This window comes from Myotis myotis, unplaced genomic scaffold, assembly GCF_014108235.1.
Source record: "Myotis myotis isolate mMyoMyo1 unplaced genomic scaffold, mMyoMyo1.p scaffold_m19_p_6, whole genome shotgun sequence".
NCBI classification, from domain to species: Eukaryota; Metazoa; Chordata; class Mammalia; order Chiroptera; family Vespertilionidae; genus Myotis; species Myotis myotis.
The window spans coordinates 96836796-96855424 of NW_023416368.1; the positions used below are offsets into that span (position 1 = coordinate 96836796).

At 57.7% G+C, this 18629-nt stretch overlaps 2 protein-coding genes across 12 annotated transcripts; one reads left to right on the forward strand and one right to left on the reverse strand.

Moving 5' to 3' along the window:
• Positions 1 to 4189: 4189 nt before the first annotated feature.
• MRPL55 (mitochondrial ribosomal protein L55) lies at positions 4190 to 7555 on the reverse strand. Of its 2 annotated transcripts, none has more exons than XM_036313424.1 (4): positions 7438 to 7555; positions 6437 to 6524; positions 4607 to 4808; positions 4190 to 4424 (listed from the first exon to the last, which is right to left on the reverse strand). In XM_036313424.1, exons 2-4 carry the CDS (start codon positions 6484 to 6486, stop codon positions 4272 to 4274), a joined length of 405 nt encoding a protein of 134 aa, XP_036169317.1. In that variant the 5' UTR covers positions 6487 to 6524; positions 7438 to 7555; the 3' UTR covers positions 4190 to 4271. The 2 variants fall into 2 exon arrangements, with proteins under 2 accessions (XP_036169317.1, XP_036169318.1); XM_036313425.1 differs by having other exon boundaries at positions 6437 to 6527; positions 7438 to 7554.
• A 7-nt stretch (positions 7556 to 7562) lies between these two features.
• On the forward strand, positions 7563 to 16129 carry GUK1 (guanylate kinase 1). 10 transcript variants are annotated; one of them, XM_036313414.1, is made up of 9 exons: positions 7578 to 7683; positions 8090 to 8237; positions 13380 to 13493; positions 13725 to 13766; positions 14427 to 14523; positions 15281 to 15419; positions 15495 to 15588; positions 15741 to 15826; positions 15923 to 16129. In XM_036313414.1, exons 2-9 carry the CDS (start codon positions 8165 to 8167, stop codon positions 15956 to 15958), a joined length of 681 nt encoding a protein of 226 aa, XP_036169307.1. In that variant the 5' UTR covers positions 7578 to 7683; positions 8090 to 8164; the 3' UTR covers positions 15959 to 16129. The 10 variants fall into 10 exon arrangements, with proteins under 10 accessions (XP_036169314.1, XP_036169315.1, XP_036169307.1 ...); XM_036313415.1 differs by having other exon boundaries at positions 15504 to 15588; XM_036313416.1 differs by having other exon boundaries at positions 7590 to 7683; positions 8153 to 8237.
• The last annotated feature ends 2500 nt before the right edge of the window (positions 16130 to 18629 follow it).

Consider the following 18629-nt stretch of genomic DNA (forward strand, 5'->3'; position numbering starts at 1 on the left):
CTTTTCCCTGCTCTTCTGATTGTCAGGGCCGTCAGGGGGGTACACAGTGCCAGCAATCACCATACGGCTATTTCAGGTTGAAATTCCTCAGTATGACATGTGGCCAGCGACTGGCATAATGGGCAGCTCTAATAGGAGCTAAAATTTGTGGGACCTTTTCATGCTCCCTTCCAACACATTTGCCAGATAGTACCTCCTCCTGCACCCCTTAAGTGGCCTCCACAACAGGTGGCCCCATGCACTTCGGGCTATCTGGGCTCCACTGGGCAGTCTTGCGATGGCCCAGGCTCACAACCTAAAGAGGCTCCCCAGAAGAAAAAGGAGCTGGAGACGGGAACATTACTAGCCCAAGAGGAAGTCAGCAGGCCTACTGAGAGCCCTGAGTCCTATACTCCCAGCCAGCCCTTCCACCCCAGTTCCACCTTCTCGGGCCTCTGGGTCTTACAGTTCAGGGGGGCTCCTGGCACCACTGCTCTCCAGGCTGTAGTGCTGCGGAGGGAGCCACTCTAGGGGGTGCAGGGCTCCAGGACATGCCGAGGGGAGATGGCCCAGCCCTCAGCAGGAACAAGGCACCTAGGCCCCTACGCCCATGAAATGCCAGGACATTTGGGGGGGTGAATACCAAGAACCCCAGTTTAGCTGCCTCGTTTTCTCGGGACATTGCCATTTGGTCAGGGGGTATCCTCCCCCACCCCTCCACACACACCCCTGCTCGCCCAGGTCTTCCTTGTGGATACCAGCTTCCACGTGGGCTGAAGGGCCGAGCCCCCTGCCCTTCGTAAGGGCCCCCACTCCGCACCTGTAGCTCCTCAGGCCCAGAAGCCTGTCCACTCCCTTTCCCCTGGGGTCACTTCCTTTGAGCCTGCAGACCTCCACAGTAACGTGGGAAGGCTGGCAGGAGCTCATGGTACCCACCTCGAGAAAGACGTCCCTCACCTTGCTCAGGCCAGTAGGCTTTTTCACGTTCTTGGAGCCTCAGTGGAGCCGTGCGTGAGCGCGGCCCGCCTCCCCCGTGCGCCCCGTCCCGGTCACACAACGCCACCAAGAGCACCTCTGGTCCCTCCCCGGTTCAGCACCGCGCCGTGCGCCCGGCCCCTAGCGTACCAGGTGAGGTCGCGGCCCACCAGCGCCATCAGCGAGTTGCCTGCGGAACAGGCCAGTCGGCACGCACCCCCGGGCTCACCCAAGTCGTCCTCCCAACTGAACTGGTCCTGCGCTGTCGCCCCCGCCGCAACACACAACACACTTGCCGCTTGGGCATGGTTCCAGGCCGCCCCGCGCCTCGGTTCCCTGGCCTTGGCGTCCGCGTCGCGCGCCGTGACGTCACGCCAGCGCCAGCCCCGCGTCGCAGTACGCGCCTGTGCCGCTGGGCTCTGGCTTCGAACCCACGCGGCAGAACACTGCCCGCCGTAGCCCGACCCCGGAAAGGTCAGAAGCTGGACCCGAGTGGCCGGACAGCTATTATTAGAAGTCCTGTGTGGTGACGCCAGGATCCAGGGGCGGCGCCCGAAAGTCACTGTCTCGATATGCGCCGTGTACCGGGGCCCACAGACAGGAGCCCGGAGGAACAATTGCGGAGATGAGTCTCCAGCCGCACCGAGGTTCCGGCCATCACGTCTACAGCTGTGGGAACCAGAGGCTGGCCACGCGCTGGGACCCAGCTGTGGTCTCAGTAGGGCATCGCCCTTGGTTGGCGGCAACGCTGCGGAGAATCTCTGCCCCCTCCTGCTCCGGTGTTGGCGGAGGCTCCACCAGCTGGTCATTGGACAAAGTGCATCCCACTTGTCACCACAGCCTGTTGCAGACATGACTCGGTAGCAATGGAATAATGAATGCAGGGCCCGTTCAGTAGGGTAGCTGCAGACATGTAATAGGGCGTTCCCTGGGTTGTCATTTCTTTGGGTTCCTTTACAGGACGCTGCCCTAGTGCAGTGATGGCGAACCTATGACACGTGTGTCAGAGGTGACATGCAAGCTCATTTTTTGGTTGATTTTTCTTTGTTAAATGGTATTTAAATAATATAAAATAAATATCCAAAATATAAGTCTTTGTTTTACTATGGTTGCAAATATCAAAAAATTTCTATATGTGACACAGCACCAGAGTTAAGTTAGGGTTTTTCAAAATGCTGACACGCCGAGCTCAAAAGGTTCGCCATCACTGCCCTAGTGTGTACCCTGCTTATGTGTCTTGCAAGTACTCAGTGGGTTGGGCAAAGAAGAGGCCTCTACCTGCTCCCCTGGCCACCACTGATTCCCTCACTAGCTTTTTGGGACTTGGAGGCTCCCACAGTGGGATTTAACAGGGTTTGAACCTCAGCCTTGTAGTACACTACCACTAAGTCAAGTTTGAGCCTCAGTCCCCCCCATGTGGGAGCTCCAGACTTGCCCTGCACATGCTCAGGGGCCTCCAGTGAGGGATAGCAGCTCTGCCGTGCAGGAAAGCTTGTGGTGGGAGGCATGGCACCTTACGGGGCAGTTGTGGTGGGTCCAGAGCAGGGGTCCTCAAACGTTTTAAACAGGGGGCCAGTTCACTGTCCCTCAGATCGTTGGAGGGCCAGACTATAGTTTAAAAAAAACTATGAACAAATTCCTATGCACACTGCACATATCTTATTTTGAAGTAAAAAAACAAAACGGGAACAAATACAACATTTGTATTTGCATGTGGCCCGCGTTTGAGGACCCTTGGTCCAGAGGCTGTACTGCCATGTCTGACAAGGGCTAGATGCCAGTTGGGCGCAGGAGGTGCTGGGGAGCAGCAGGGTCAGCTCTAAGTCTGCTCTCCCAAGCTCACATTACCCCATGGGGAAGGCCCATCTGTACTCTGGATATTGGGAGTAATCAGCACTGATGGCATTTTAGAGTGAGGTGACTGGGGATAAGGAGGAATAGAAGAGGCATGGAAGGAGCTGAGGGGCTATAGAGTGCACCACCACCACCACCCTAATGGAGGGAGTGCAGATGAAACTCTGCTTGAGCCCTCTCAGGCTCCTCAGAACTCTCCCACCAGGCATGGGGCCTCTAGGTCCATCTTTACACCTCCAGTTCTGGCAAGAAACCCCATCTTCCATATCTAGTTGGGTTCCTCATTCCCAGTGGAAGTCTGATCACCTGCTTGCCTTCAATAGCAGGGTAAGTACTCTTAGTAACTTCCCAGCACTGACCCCTACCCTGCTCCTGGCATAAATCCACACTTTCCCATGCAATACTTAACTTCTTCCCCCCACTGCACCCACATCTTCAATAGTGTCATGAATAATTTGGTCCTGAATAGTGAGTACAGACACTGTTGCTAGGTTCCTCCAGATGAAGGGCTGAGGGATCCAGGGAGGCTGCCCAGGTGGGAATGTTCCTGAGCAGGCCAGAGGGTTGGTAGATCATGTAGGGGAGCCACCCTAGGAGCTACAAATGGCTGGCTGCATGCTCAGTGGGCCACAGGGCAGGATTGCAAGGTATGAGTCCAAGGTGGGTGCTCAGCCTAGCATCCTTCCATGTGAGCAGGGTCACTTCCCACAGGCTTCTGCCTCCCTGGTCATGGCTGGAATGCCCTCCCCATTGTCTACCTATATATCAGTTCTACCATGGGCCCTCAGGTTTATGAAAAAGAGCCTGATAGCCAGGGTCCCATGATCAACCTACAGGACAGGACAAGGTGCAGCCCCATGTCTAGGCCTGGTCAGCTGCTTGTGTAAAAGTTGGTAATTGCTCACTCAGGTCTTGCAGGAAAGAGCAAAAGGTGGCAGCCCACCAAGGCTCTTTGCCAAGACTTAAAAAGTTAGCAATGGGGCTGGCTGCTCTGCTTGTCCCCTCTGTCAGATAGCACTTTCCCACTGTCAGGGGGCAGGGCTAGGGGAGCACTGGAGAGGGGCAGAGTATGCCAGCTGCAGGCCAGGTGCTACCATCCTTGGATCCCACCCACTCCCCATGTTGTTGTGCTGCCTGGGAGAGCCCTTGGTACTGAGGCAAAGGCAGTGCTGGCAGAGGAGGCTCCAGAGCTAAGAATTGGCTGGACAGTAGCAGGCACTTCCTGCAGTGGGAGGAGCACCCTTGACTTCTGTCATGTCAACAGCTCATGTGCCCTTTGAAGCTCTTCCTAAAACCACAATTTGACCCAACTGATCCCTCCAGTGGGCTCAGTCGCAGAGAGCCCTGTCCAGCAGGTGTATGAGAAAGAAAGACAAGGTGGTTTTAAAATCCTGACACTCAATTTAAAGATGAATGCCCTCCCCTTCTGCAGCATCCTGAGCCAGGGCAGCTTGTGGGTATGATCACTTCTTGGTCCAAAACTGCTTGTACCGCTCCAGGTCAAAGTTGTCAAGGAGCTCTGGCTGCTGCTCCTCCTTCCCTCGGAGCTGGGCCTCACGTTTGCGGAACCGTGCCCGCCTCTCCTCTGGGGACAGGGCATCCAGGTCCACAGGCATCTGGAGAGGAAGGGAAGGCATGCACTCATTCACTGGAAGGGACCAGAAAGTGTATGCCACTTCTCTCCCTTCAAAGTTTCTACTCTTTAAGATCTTGGTGTGTGGAGTGAGTTCCATAACCTGCCCTCCCACCCCCGCCCCCCTATCCAGCCTAGACCTGCACCCCAGGGAGGGAAGCTTACCGCCAGCATTCGTCTGGGCTCCCGGTAGCGGATGTGAATGGTGGAGCCATCCTGCTTGACCAGGAGCATGGGGTAGAGGCGTGCATAGGCCTGTCTGTGCACACGAGTGAGCGAAGCTCTGCTGCTGTCAGCCCGACGCGAAGATATGTGCAGGCAGCGGACCACAGGGGCAGCCCCTATCACCACATGCTGCCGCAACAGGCTGCAGACACATATGTTGGTCAGTGGCAGGTGCTGGGACCAGAGTGCCCCCTAAGCCCAAAATGGCCAGCTCCTGTGGGTGCCCACAGGAATCGCCTAGGTTTGGGATATGGTCAAAGGACCTTCTACCCCATGTCTTGGAAGAGGCCAAGGAGGGTGAGCACAGAGACTTTCAGACTGCTGAGGACAGGGGACTTAGGACAGCAGTTTCTAGATGTCTGCAGTTCTGGACATGAGCATGGAATAGGAAACAATCTTTTAGGGGAACACAGACTTGGTGCTGTGAACTGGATGTTTGTAGCGCTAAATTCACATGTTGAAGCCCTAACCCCCAATAAGAACGCATCAAAAGCAGGGCCTTTGGGAGGTGGTTATGGTTACAAGAGATCAGGAGGGTAGGGCCCTTACAGTAGGAATGGTTCCCTTATAAGGGACGGGAACTGGCTTTCTCTCTGCCCTGTGAAGACATGGAGAAGGTGGCCATCTGAACCAAGAACATCTCCAGAATTGTGGGAAATAAGCTGCCTGGTCTGCTGCGATCTGTTGGGGCAGCCTGAGCCCAGCAAGACCTGTGGAGCCCACTAGCTTCTGAACATGGCATACACTCAAAACCTCCCACACGGGGAAAAGCACATACTCTGAGGCAAGGCCCTGCCCTGACCCATCTCTCACCCACTTGGGGCCTTGCCTTATTACCCCCTAAGTCCCCTACAGCGTGGCTTTCATGCAAATTTGAATTTAGACCCACCTCCTGCACCTCCCAGCTGACACCCAGGGCTGAGGGCCCATCTCCTCTGCTAGACTCTGATGGCCTGGGGGCAAGAACCACAACTTATTGACTGTTAAATCCTACCATTAGCTGAGCACTCAGTAAATTTTGGCCAAATGAATCCAGTCTCTGCCTTCAGAAGTCTAAGGCAGGAGAAAGGAGGTGGTGGCGGAGCGCCAGCACCAGAAGAGCCTGCAGTCAGGCAGGGCCTATGCCTAGCAGTGCCAGGGAGCCCAAGGCACAGCCTCTCCTGAGAACCTGAGATCAGTGGGCTGGGGAGGCTTCTGGAAGGGGAGAGAGCCAATCCTTGGAGAATGTTGGTGTTCTCCCACTATAGCATTGGTTCCCACATGAACCTTTCCCAGGATGAGGGCCCTCCAGGGAATGCTGTAGCCAGAGTTCCTTCCCCATGTTCACACTGACTTAGACTCCAAGTGTCACATCCCTGTCCCCAGATTCCACAAAAACAAGGAACCTGCCCTCGTTTTCTCCTCTGGCAACACTAACCATACCATGCTTCCCATTTGGGGGAAGCAATGGGGCAAGGGGAACAGACAGTGCCTGTGGGAACAGCAGGAAAGCCATGGCATTCTCCAGGGACCCAGAGCAGAGACTGGTTACAGGGTCTGAATAGGAAAGTGACGACCACCACTCTCTGGTGCTAAATAGTCACGAGTGGCTTCTATTCCTCCCTCATCGCCCTGTCAAAGCATCTGTACATGTGTACTTGTGTATATTCTCCAGATAACACACTGGCTTGGGAGGCTTCCCTGGGCAGCGCGGCCTGAGGCTCCAGAGTTGATATTCCTTTGGGTGACCCCATGACAGCAATCACAAGAGGCCTGGAAGCTGGTGCTTACCCAAGCATGCTGCCCACAACTGCCATTCCTCCTGAGGGCCACTGTGGCATGTGGAGGCCCAAGACCAGTCACTGGCCCAGTGTGTGACCTGCTAAGGAAGAACAAGTATTTTTTTAATGTGTTTTTATTGATTTCAGAGAGGAAGGGAGAGGGAGAACGAGATAGAAACTTCAATGATGAGAGAGAATTATTGATTGGCTGCCTCCTGCCTGCCCCCCACTGGGGATCGAGCCCACAACCCAGGCATGTGCCCTGACTGGTAATCTAACAGCGACCTCCTGGTTCATAGGTCAACGCTCAAGCACTGAGCCACGCCAGCCGGGCAAGAAAAGTATTTCTAACAGGCCGGCTTTTCCAAAGGAATCGATCCTTGCCAAATCCCAGCCAAGAAGAAAGTCACAAACCAAATCACATCTATAAACAGGTGTGTTATTCCCAGGTCACTGCCCGTCTCTCCCAGTAACCAGCAAGCTCTCGCCCTAACCTGGGATGAGAATCACCTGTGGAAGGTTTGTGATCAGCAGATGCCCAGGTCCTACTCCCAAAGAGCCTGACTCGGTAACTCTGGGCAGGGCCTGGGCCCATTCTCGTGAGTTAGAGTCAGGAAGCTGCTCTGAGCATGGAGTGCAACAGAAACTTGTTTTCCAAGGTCATTTAATTCTCACAATTCAGCGAGGTAAGGGACCCTGTGGCGTGGCAGGAGCCGAGGCCCAGGTACTCTTACTAAGCCCTTACTCCACTCCCAGGGAAGCCTCTGTCTGTGCTGAGGTTCCCGCGTGACAAACCCGAAGTTTCAAAACCAAATGCCTGGGGGGTCTGCATTCAGACCCCACGGCCGAGCGGAGATGCAGGTGTCTCGCTGCCCCCTATCTGTCAGAGCCGGGCACTGCAGGCGGCGACACGGCGGGAGAGGGGAAAGCCGTGAGCTGCCCAGGAGGATGCCGGCGGGACCCGAAACCGCCCTGGGGGCAGCCGTCCCTGCCGCGCGACGCCGCACCTACCGCCGCTCCCGGAGCCCCGAGCCAACACAGCCCTTCCGCGGCGCGGCCGCAGTCTCCGCGCGCACTCCGTCGCGCAGCGCTTACGTACAGCCCTCAGGGCGCTGCGCTGACGTCGGCCCCACCAGCGGAAGTGGGCGGGCGCGGCGCTGCGACGCACGTCTCCGAGGGTGGCGCCGTGGCCTCTCATGCTGCGGCGCCCGGTGGCGGGGCTGGCGGCGGCCGCCCTGGGCCGCGCCCCCGCAGACGGTGAGTGGCGTCTGAGCGCACGCAGCTTCCGGAGGCCCTTCCTGGGCGCCGCCGCGACCCGCGTAGTCGGAGGCGTTCGCGTTCCGCTCTCTCCCTGCACCCAGGACGTGGCTTCCCGCGTGCTTCAGGGTGCGTCAGGGGACCGGGGGTGGGGGGGGTAGACACCGGAACACCCTCCCCACCCCACCCCCCGTCCTCAGTAGCTTGCACGGCTGGCTTGTCGCGGAGTCCTAGCGAGCGAAGCCGGGGACACGGGGACTGGGTAATGCGGTCTTTCATGGAGGTGAATTGACTTCATTTAGGGTCGCCCTTCGTCTTGAACTTGTGTCCTGTGTGTCTGGGTGTTAAAGTTGCTTTTGGTGGCCACATTTCTTACACACATTAAAAGCTGGTTCCTCTGTGCCAGTTCTCAAAACGTAGGACATTCTCCTGGCACGGAAAGCTCCAGACAGCTTGTAACCCCCTGCAGCCCGAGGACTTCATGCGGATGCCATTGCGGACCCTGAAGGACGCGGAGGGGCAGAGAGGGAAGCAGTCTGACACTCCCCCCCAAGGTGGGCGCACCGCAGAGCCGGAAACCCCGGGAGGTGAAAGGCCACTGCGTGGCCGCCTGAGGAGCCTGGTATGGCATCGTCCCCACCGCCCCTCCCAGCTCGCGGGGCCCCCAGGACTGCAGGGTCCCGGCCTGCCCCAAGGCTGCTGGGCAGTGCAGATACAGAGACACCACCTAGAGCAGGTTCTTGGGGCAGGCATTCCTGACTTGGACGTGGTAATCGGATGTTCGGCTTCTCAGTCCCAGAGACCTCAAGTCTGGATTGCTGAGGCTGCCCATCTGCTGTTCGTAGACGTTCTTTTGGGAACAGAGAGGGAAGGTGCTGGTTTGGGGAGGAGCAATGAGGCGAGTCGCCTCGCCTGTTACCACTGTGGTCCCTCACTTGGGAAAAGGGAAGCAGTGAGCTGAGCTGACAGCTGGCCTGTATGGGTGGGGCCCACAGGGACAGGAAGAGGAACCAGGACTTGGCCTCTTGTGAGTGCCCTAGGCAGCTTGCCTGCAGGCTTTTCTGGACTTTTTGTCACTCTTAGACCTCCCGGACCCTGACTTGCTGTGAAGAATGCAGGAAACCCTCTCCACTCCTAGGAGGGACCTGGGAGGGGTGGGGTTTCCTGTCTTACCACTAACAAGCTTAATTTCCTGCTATGTGAGTTTCCACTCTATCCCTGCTCATAGAATGTCACACAACTGCCTGCAACACCAAACTCTCTTATGCCCAGGTCAGGGCCACACCTGTGACAGGTGTAGTGTGCAAGGACTTTGTTTAGATTCTGGGTTCACTTAGACCTGGCCCTTGATCTTTGGTATGGGTGATATCAGTTATTTCCTTTCCTTTTTTTTAAAAGTAGGTTTACAATTGTTCTTTTTAAAAATATATTTTTTTATTGCTTTCAGAGAGGAAGGGAGAGGGAGAGAGAGAGAAATGTCAAGGATGAGAATCATTGATTGGCTGCCTCCTACACGCGCCCTACTGGGGATCTAACCAGCAACCTAGGCATGTGCCCTTGGCCAGAATCAAACCCGGGACCCTTCAGTCTGCAGACTGATGCTCTATCCACTAAGCCAAACTGGCCAGGGCTCAGTTATTTTCTTGAGTAGCAGATTCCGGGAGTTACAGCAGTGCAGTCACTACTTTTCTATTCAGCCACACCAAAAAAATTTATTTTACACCTAAACTGTAAACTTCAGGGTTTTTTGTAGCATGTTCACCGTAGCCTGAAAAAAATGTGCAGCTGATCTGAGGAAGAGCAGAAATGAAGAGGGTATTGTGATGTGTTTGGGGTGGAAAGAGGTGACTCCAGCCCGCCAACAGTGAAAGTTAGTAATGAGGGCGAGCCCCTGGGAGCACTGGAATGGGGGCAGGTACTTTTGTAGTCAGCTCCAAGTCCTTGCTACCTCCGCGTGCCAGGCCTCTGTCTCCCCCAGTCCCTGCTGACTGTACCTGAGGGTCTCAGTTTCTTCTCTGAGAGCAAGGATGGTTCCGTCGTACCTCTGCCCTTCCTGCTTTGTAGCTTGCTTGCCTGGGACCCTCCCCTCTTGTGCCTCCTCTGCCCTCTGTCTGTGGTGCAGAATTGGGATTTGGTACAAGACTGAATCCTGGTTCTTCTCCTTTATGGAAAGAGACCCAGACATGCCATGCAGCACCGATACAGGCCCAAGTCCTGCATGGACAGTGTGGCTCTTGCTCATGCTTTTGAGGGGCCAGCTTTCTTTTATGAGAGGAATAGTTCCAGCCCCACTGTGGGGAGAAGTGAGGAGTAATGGCTGGTGCTTTGTGGCTGCCCCATTTCAAGCCAAGTTCCCAAAGGCTGAGTGGTTTGTCCAGGCTACTTGGCCAGGATGTGTCTCTTTGGGGGGTGGGCCATGACCTGCTGTCCTGAGCCAGATTCTTTCCCGTCTTGTGGCTTGTAGCTTACTCGAGGGCTGGCAGGGCTTGCCCTTTCCTCTCCTTCTTCTCAGAGGCCATGCCTTTTCTTGGGTGTCTTGTGGAGGCGTGGGAGGAGACGCGGGTGGTGACAGTGTCCTCTTGGGACGGAGCGGGATGAAAGTGGCAGCTGGGAAGAGGAGCTTCCACCTTGTGCTTCTGGAAGAAGGCTGCCTGGCTACATTGGGTGCTTCTTGGACAGGGTTCTGTCGGAGAGCATTCCGGAATGCGCATGCTTGCATCTGGGTTTTTATTGCAGTCCTGTGAACTTTGCCGTTTCTTGCCAGGCCACTAGGGTTTGGGATTGTGGGATAGTCAAGAAATGGAGAACACAGAATACCCCAGCCAGAGGGCTCTATGCCCAAGAGATGACTCCTCTGACTCACATGTTTCAGTTGGTTGGTTCTGCAGGCACTGGGGCCAAAGCACCGTCCCATGCTGGGTGTCCTGTGGAAGGTGACTTTACTGAGTGCTCTGTTGCGTGCTTACTGGACAGAGCCCTGTCCCCCCACGGCTCTCTAGGCACTTGTGCAGGGCCAGGCCATCCCTGGTGGTTTGTGTGGGCCCCTCGGGGTAAGACTCAGCACACATGCCCTGAGCCAGGTTGAGCAGGCTGGACTCCACCACCATGAGACTACAGAGTGGGGCAGGTAATGGCTGCACTGGGGCACATGGAGCTTGGGCTTGATGTAGGTGGGGGCTCAGGAGAGGCTGAGGGCTGCAGTGATTCAGAGTCAGGCAGGGAGTGAGCTTTGCAGCTGCCAGCCTGTCCTGTGTGGATACATCCCCTGCTCACTGCTGGCCCAGTGCAGGTAGGTAGTGAGCCTGGGAGTGCTGCTCAGTGGGACAGGCTCCCCTACCCAGTGTCCCACCACAGGGTGGAGGGCGCAGGATAGAAACCAGTGTTTGGATGTGAGGTGATAAGCAGGACTGCCACATGCCCTGTGGGGGTGTCAGCACTGGGACTTGGTGTGTGATGTTTGGTCCTAACTGAAGGCTAGTCCTGTGCAGGTTGGCAGTCTCCAGGTGTCAGAACTCACAGTCAGGAGGTGTGGCCTTACTGCAGGCGTGGGGAATGCAGCAACTGCTGGGGAAGCATGTTGGAGAAAGCCCTGGGTCTTGCTGACGAGGTTACAGTTGAGGGCTGGAGGGTGCCCCCCAGAGTTGTGGGGGTATGAGGTAGGGCACCCTCCCATGGCAGACACATGACAGAAAGCAGAGCGTCCCTGAGGGGCTTCTGTGCAAACAGGCAGATGGGCCTCTCTCCCTTCTCTGTGCTCCCAACCCCCCTGAGGGGCACCTCCCAAGTCCCTAACAGGAGGGTAGGGGTGCCTTTGGGTCCTCTTCTCCCTAGAGGTAGACTCCCCAAATTGGGTGCTGGGGATGAGTGCCCACTGGGTTGAGGGCTTGCCACTATGATCACAGCTCCAGCAGGCCTCCTGGTCCATGGCTGTGGCCATCACCATGTGTCCACTCGGGGCTGCTCCTGCCCAGGAAGAACTAATGTTCCTGTAGCACCAAACACAGCCACAGGTCCAAGAGTTCTAGGCCACTGGACAGCTGCAGCTGCCCAGCCCTAGAGACAAAGACCCAGCACTGCCCAGAGGCTGGCATTGTGGGGGTCAGACCCCAGTCCTCAGTCCCTCACGGGACCTGGTGGCACACAGCCTCCCCACTGCTTTGCTGGGTCTCCCTCCACTCCCCTCCCCAGTCACCCAGTGCTAGGTAGTCAGGACAGATCCAGGGGAGTAGGCTGGGCTGCCAATGGGACATTCTTCCTGCAAAGGACTGGGCTTTGTGAAGGCTGCCAGAGAGGGAGAGACCTCTTGTGTACCAGGCCTCAAGGGAGAGACAGGGCTGCACTTGGCTAATGGCCATGAGCTCAGAGCCAGCGCACGTGTGTGCAGGTGTGTATGTGGCACGTATTTGGGTCGGAAAGCTGGGATGCCAGTGAGAATCTAGGAGTCCACTGGGATTATCTCTAGATAGAAACGGTACTTTTTGTAATGGTGTTTGTAGGGTGTTTGTACCTTCCTGAAGCAGAGCATTGAAGTCCCCCCGACCTCCCCTACTCGCAAGAGGCCAAGGAGATAAGAGTCAGTCACTTGGAGATGACAGAGTGTTGATGGGCTCCTCTGGGTCCTTCCTCCTGTGTCTGTTTGCCACCTTCTCCAGGAAACGTGTGTGGTGTGATAGCCCCAGAATAGCAGTGCTTAAGCCAGATTACCCAGTTGGCCTACATTGTGGATTAGGAAAACAGTGCCCAGTGGGGGCCCTGCTGGGGATGGGCAACAGGGCATCCCTGAGCCAAGTGGCCCTTCCCTCCTGGGCCTAATTGCCAGTCTGCTGGCCACTAATTGCACCTTGGAGGCTTCCACACCTTATCAGAGGGCCCCCCAGACAGCCTGCAGGGCCAGGCCTGCATAAGGAGCTGTTCCAGTTCCCACATGCCCATCAGGGTTTCCCTCTGAGGCAGGGCACACTTGCACCTGGCATTCTGCCATTGGGCTTACGTGGCTGGGTGGGTAGGCCACTACTGAAGGGCCGGGAGCAGCCTCCTCTTCCCAAAGGCACCGAGTGGGCAGCGCTGATTGTCCTGGGAGGAGTTTAGTGCTAAGAGGTCAGAGCAGGCTGGGATTACCCACTCCTCCCAGCTTATTCCGAGCACCCTGGCTGACAGAGATGGCCTAGCCCACCCAGGAAGTAGGTCCTGTTCAGGGGAGGGCCTTGAGGTGTCAGGCGGGCACAGAGCTGTCAGGGTTGATGCCTCCTAAACCCCTGCTTCACCCACACTCATCTGTGGCAGATGTCTGAGCCCTGTGCTGTTGGCTGGGAGGGTCGAGTATCAGAGAGGAGGGGAGGTCAGGAAGCTGTAGTCCCTCTGGATCAGCCCCTCACTTCCTGATGGAAGTTCCCAGAACAGGGTTTTGGTTCTGCTGATGTTAATCTCAGCCACCTCTAGGGCATGGTGCCTAGGAAATGCCGGGGTGGGGACCCAGATGTGCCTCTCCCAGGAGGGGAAGTCCAGGCTCCACAGGTGGGGTAGGAGTGCACAGCTGAGAAGGTGCAGCCAAGGCTTGAGTATGGCCCTCAGCTCTGATTCCTGGGGAGAGTTGGCTGGGAGAATGGGGGTGGGCGGGGGGGGGGGGTGGTGACTGCAGCCATCCCACTCACTGGGGTCCCTCAGGCCTGCTGATATCTGCTCCCACTCACCCACAGGGATGTCAGGACCAAGGCCTGTTGTCCTGAGTGGACCTTCTGGGGCCGGAAAGAGCACCCTGCTCAAGAGACTTCTGCAGGAGCATGGCAGCATCTTCGGATTCAGCGTGTCCCGTGAGGTTCCAGGGGGTTTGTGGGGCCCTGCTGATCCACATACATAGGGACTTGCCCACACTGCTAACACCCCTAAGAACCCTCTCTCACACAGGGGATTTGCCCATACTTTGACCCCCCCCACCGAAGTCTCCCACATAGGCTGAACTGGGCCCTTTGGGAAGGCCCTGGGATGGGTTGTGTGGGCTCTGGATGTGATGTTCCAGATGGGTCACAGATGCTTGTTCCTAGACACCACAAGGGACCCGAGGCCTGGAGAGGAGAATGGCAAAGGTAAGCTGGCCCTGCTACTCAGTGCCCCAGGACAGGCCTGGAGCCCACACACACACACACTTGTCAGGGTGATGCATGAGGCCTCATTCTCCCCATCTGATGGGGGCCCTTCAGGGTGGGTGGGTGGGCAGGCCTAGTTGGATAATAGGCATCAAATCTCATGCTAACACCAGCTGTCCACAGCAGGGTTCTGATCCCAACACCAGGCAGTTGTGGGGCACTGATCCCTGCTGGTGCACTGCATTACACATGGCTGTAAAGCTGGGGTCAGCCATACACACCCTTTACGGTTCAATGACATCAAAACCTTAGTAGGGTGTTTGTACCTTCCTGAGGCAGAGCATTGAAGTTCCTCAACCTCCTCCACTGAAGTTGGTAGTCACCAGGACCCCCCCAAAACTCCCCCTAGAAACCAGCAGTCTCCAGGTCCCCAACCTCTCCTGTGGAAGCTGGCAGTCTCCAGGTCCCTTCAGTGAGGATGGTGTGAGAGGTGGTGTCTGTCCGTTCCTCGATATCTCCCTGCCCAGTGACTGGAACACTCTAGGTGTGGATGGACAGATGGACAGACAGGCCCAGAACAGAAGCTGGTTCTGCACATGTGGTTGCATGGGCAGATGTGGCCTGGCTGTGGACAGCTTCAACAGCTCCTGCTCTTTGTAGATTACTACTTTGTGACCAGGGAGGTGATGCAGCGGGACATTGCTGCCGGGGACTTCATCGAGCACGCTGAGTTCTCGGGAAACCTGTATGGGACTAGGTGAGTCACATTCAGCAACCTCCAAACCTCCTGGGGACCTGGAGTGGGCAGCCCAGGCAAGGGCTTCTCCCTATGGGCTGTCAGGGTGAGGGACCCAGCCCTTCCAGGGATCAAGATCGAAGAGAAGCCTGAGCTGTCTAGGCTGCCCCCTCCTGTCCCCTCTCCACCCCACCTGGCCAGGCCCCTGTGGGCACGGGCAGCCAGCGATGGGCTGGTGTGCAGTGAAGACTCAGAGGACCTGGGTCTCAGAGGTCTGTGGGCTGCACTTCAGCCCCCCTCCTCTTCCCTCCAACAATTAGGGCAGCCTGGGAGAGTCCCCAGCCCAGCAACAGCTGTCCACTTCCCACACATCCAGAGCAGTATCATTGCACAGGCGGGTCCAGGCTTGCTATGCGCAGCCTGTACCTGAGTCCCCCTGTGACCGCCATGCTCCACCCCAGGTGCAGCTGGCCCCCAATGGGGGCCACTGGGGCTGCTATTACCCTTGGATGGTGAGCACCTGGGAGCCCTGAGCCCAGTGGTGACAGCCAGGGCCTTCCTGCCCCTACCCACTGCTGCCCCCAGCCTAGCAGATGGCCCAGTATGAAAGGGTTACTGAGGGAGTGCTTCCGGAAAGGGGAGCAGATGCTGATGGCCCCTTCAGGCTCCCAGAGCAGGGAATGGGGGAGGCAGAACCCCAGGGAATGGCAGTGGAGATGGTCTGGGTGCTAGGACCCAAGGAGCCCTGCTGAATGGCCCCGCCCCTCCTGCCTCCCAGCAAAGCGGCTGTACGAGTGGTGCAGGCCATGAACCGGATCTGCGTGCTGGACGTGGACCTCCAGGGTGTGCGGAACTTAAAGAAGACCGACCTGAGGCCCATCTACATCTTTGTGCAGCCACCCACGCTGGAAGTCCTGGTGGGGGTGGGGAGCCAGGCGCGGGAGGGGTGGAGGAGGGGCTAAGGCTGCCCTGCAGGCTCTGACCCTCCTTAGGCACCTCAGGAACAGAGGTTGCGGCAGCGGAACACGGAGACAGAGGAGAGCCTGGCCAAACGGTTGGCCGCTGCGCAGGCGGACATGGAAAGCAGTGAGTGTGGGTGCAGCCAGTGTCCCCCACCCTCCCCAATAGCAGGCAACTCATCTGCTAGAGGTGGGAGGCAGGGGCAAGAGCTGTCACCCACAGCCCCCTCCCCTCACTGATCCTCCACGGGCCCTGTACCCCCTCCCCCCCCTTCTCAGGCAAGGAACCCGGTCTGTTTGACCTGATCATTGTCAACGACAACCTGGACAAGGCCTACTGGAGCCTGAAGGAGGCACTCTCGGAGGTGGGCTCTGCCAGGGGCAAGGGATAGATCTCTGTGCCGGGAAGGGCTTGGGACAGCGGACTTGGGATCCAGGGTAAGCCCCTCTTTCTCCGGCAGGAAATCAAGAAGGCCCAAGGGACTGGCTGCTCCTGAGGATGCCAACGGCTGTGTCCTCCCTGGACAGTACCCTGCACCCACCCTGGTGGCCAGGGTGCCCCTTACAAGGTTGGCTCTGCCAGCCTCTTTCTGGGTGCCCCTGATCAGTCCCACTCTCCTGTGGGATCTGGGCCCACATCTTAATAAAGAGCTGCTGGTTAGAGTGTCCTTGAGTCCCTGGATTGCCGCCCTGGCCCAGAATCCTTCATGCTGGACCCCCACTCCGGCAGCCCCCGTCCTAAACACCCAGCTCTAAGAGGGCTGCTTGCAGCAGGTTCTACCCCATATCGGCTACTCTGGGCTAGTGGCCAGTGGGGTTGCTCCCCGATTTCACACTACTTCCCCAGGCTCTCCACATGCCCCAGCTCCACACCTCGGAGACCAGCAGGGGTGCCCTGCCCAGGGGCACTAAGGGGTCCCCCAGGGCTGGGCTGTTTTGTGCCCTGAAGCAGGGAGTACACACCTCTCCCACTGTCTCCCCAAGGAAATGAGGCTGGGACAAGAAGGCCCCAGGGGCTCATCCTGCCCCGGCTAACCTCCTGGTCCCTGAACCAAGTGGGGGTGGTAATGGGGTCTGAGACTACAAGGGCTGGATCCCTGCGTCCCGGAGGCCTCTGTGTCATACACTCCCTCAGTCTACTGAGCCCAGTTGGCCTGATGGTCTGGGAGAGTTCAGCTCTGGAAGGACACCTGGGGGCCTCTGTTGAGGTTACAGGCTCCCTGAGGGCCGAGAAGACACCTCCCTTGCCACTCAGGTCAGGTCAGGGCAGCTGTGGTGGCCTGTGGTATAGTGGTCCATGCCTAGGCCATATTCTTGCAATGGGACCAAGACAAACAGTGGACACAGACCTGGAGGAGGCAGAAAAAATAGGGGAGGCTGGGCGTGGTCCATACCCTCAGATGCACAGAGGAGGCCTGGCAGGAGTTGGGCCTGGACATAGGGCAGTGGGCAGGGGTGCTGGGCAGGTAAGGCTGGCTGCCTCCCAACGCACTGTCACCCAGCCTGGGGGAGGCCCTTCCTTCTCTTGGCCCCATACAATTCTAGGGACAATCAGGGATTCAGACCCGGGGCCTTCGGGGGAACAATGGGGCCCTTGAAGGCCCTGCCCCCTGCATTGTGCTTGGTGGTGAGAGGTGGCCCTGGATCGGGCAGGGATTCTGCCGGGTGTACACCCTTGGAGGCCAGTGTCTGACCAGCCAGCAGGTGGAAGGGCTCAGAGGGACTTGCATTTTCTGGCCTGAAAAAGGTAGGGTGCTATCTAGGGGACCAGCTGCGGGGTGCCCTTTGGGGCTGAGCAGTGTCACCCTCCCCTCTGGACCAGGGTTTCAGGCCTGGTCTAGCCTCTCCTGAAAGGGCATTCCCCAGGAAGTCACAGGTGCTGGGCCTGGCCAGGTGTCCCTTCATTCTGGGGGATCTGTCTCAAGCCCACTGCCCAGGTAGATCCTGCCAGCAGGGTCTTCTGGGATCGCAAGACCTGAGGGGGGAGGCTGCTCAGGCCAGCTGGTCAGCAGGGAGAGAAGGGGTGTGCGCCCAGAACCTCCCCCAGCAGCTGGGAACCCTTAAGCTGTGTGGGACTGACCAGCCCACGGAGGCAGCTGCAGTGTGTCCAGAGGCTGGAGCCTCAGGCTGTGGATGCCTGGAGGAAATCTGGGAGCCCCACCCCTATATGTGGGCAGTCAAGCCAGGATGGGTACACCTCCCTGCCCTCCACACCTGACCTGGCACCAGCCAGCCTCTTCATGGCCTGGGACGGACTTTCCTTAAGTCTTTTTGGGTCCCAGGTCCTCAGGTCTGGGCCTGGGGGACCAACAGAGTAGAACAGGCGCATGTCCTCCAGGAGGTGCCCCCAATATGCCACAGAAATGATGAGTTGTCTTTGCCAGAGCACGGATGGTGAGCAGGAGTTAGCAGAGGGCTTGGCAAGGGGCAGCAGCTGATCCAGGAGTGATCAGGGCTGCTGCACAGGGCAGAGCAGCGCCTGCTCAGGGCCTGTGGTGTGCTGGGCTGTGGGGGACCAGGTAGACATGGCAGGGGTTGGGGAGTGCAGAGAAAAAGTGACCCATGTTCTGCGTTGAGAAAGGTGGCCGCGTGCTGGCTGCGGTGGCTTTACCCAGGGCAGTTTGAGAGGTGGGGGTGAGGGGGTTAGGAGGAGTGGAGGTTGTGGGCACCCTGCAGGGGTGGGTGAGGGGCTCTGCATTCTAACCTGGGCCAGCAGTGCATGGGGAGTTCTGGAGGGAGCAAAGGCCAGGCTGCTGGAGCTGTTCTGGCTGTGCCACCATGACTTACTCCCCAGGCCACGCCCACCACACCTCCACCCTTTCAGGAGGAACTCCCTCACTTCCCAGTTCCAGCTGCACCTAAGAGGGGCTCCTGGGTCCTCAATGGGGTCTCTGCCCCCTCGGGTTCCCACCTGCACCTCATAGCCCTGGGATGTACCCACTCTCCCCAGAACTAGGTATCTCTTCGCCTCTCTGCATTTACTGAGCATGGTGAGGGCACCTCTCCCTCCTGGTGTGGAGGGAGTGTGCACACGTGTGAGCCAGAGTCCAGAGGCCAGCCCTGAAGGCCCTGGGAGGATGAGGGCTTTGGCTGAGATCCCAGACTCCCTGGGACCCAATCTGTCAGAGCCTGCAACCCTCCTTGGGCTGCTGGGGGTAGGGATGGGGG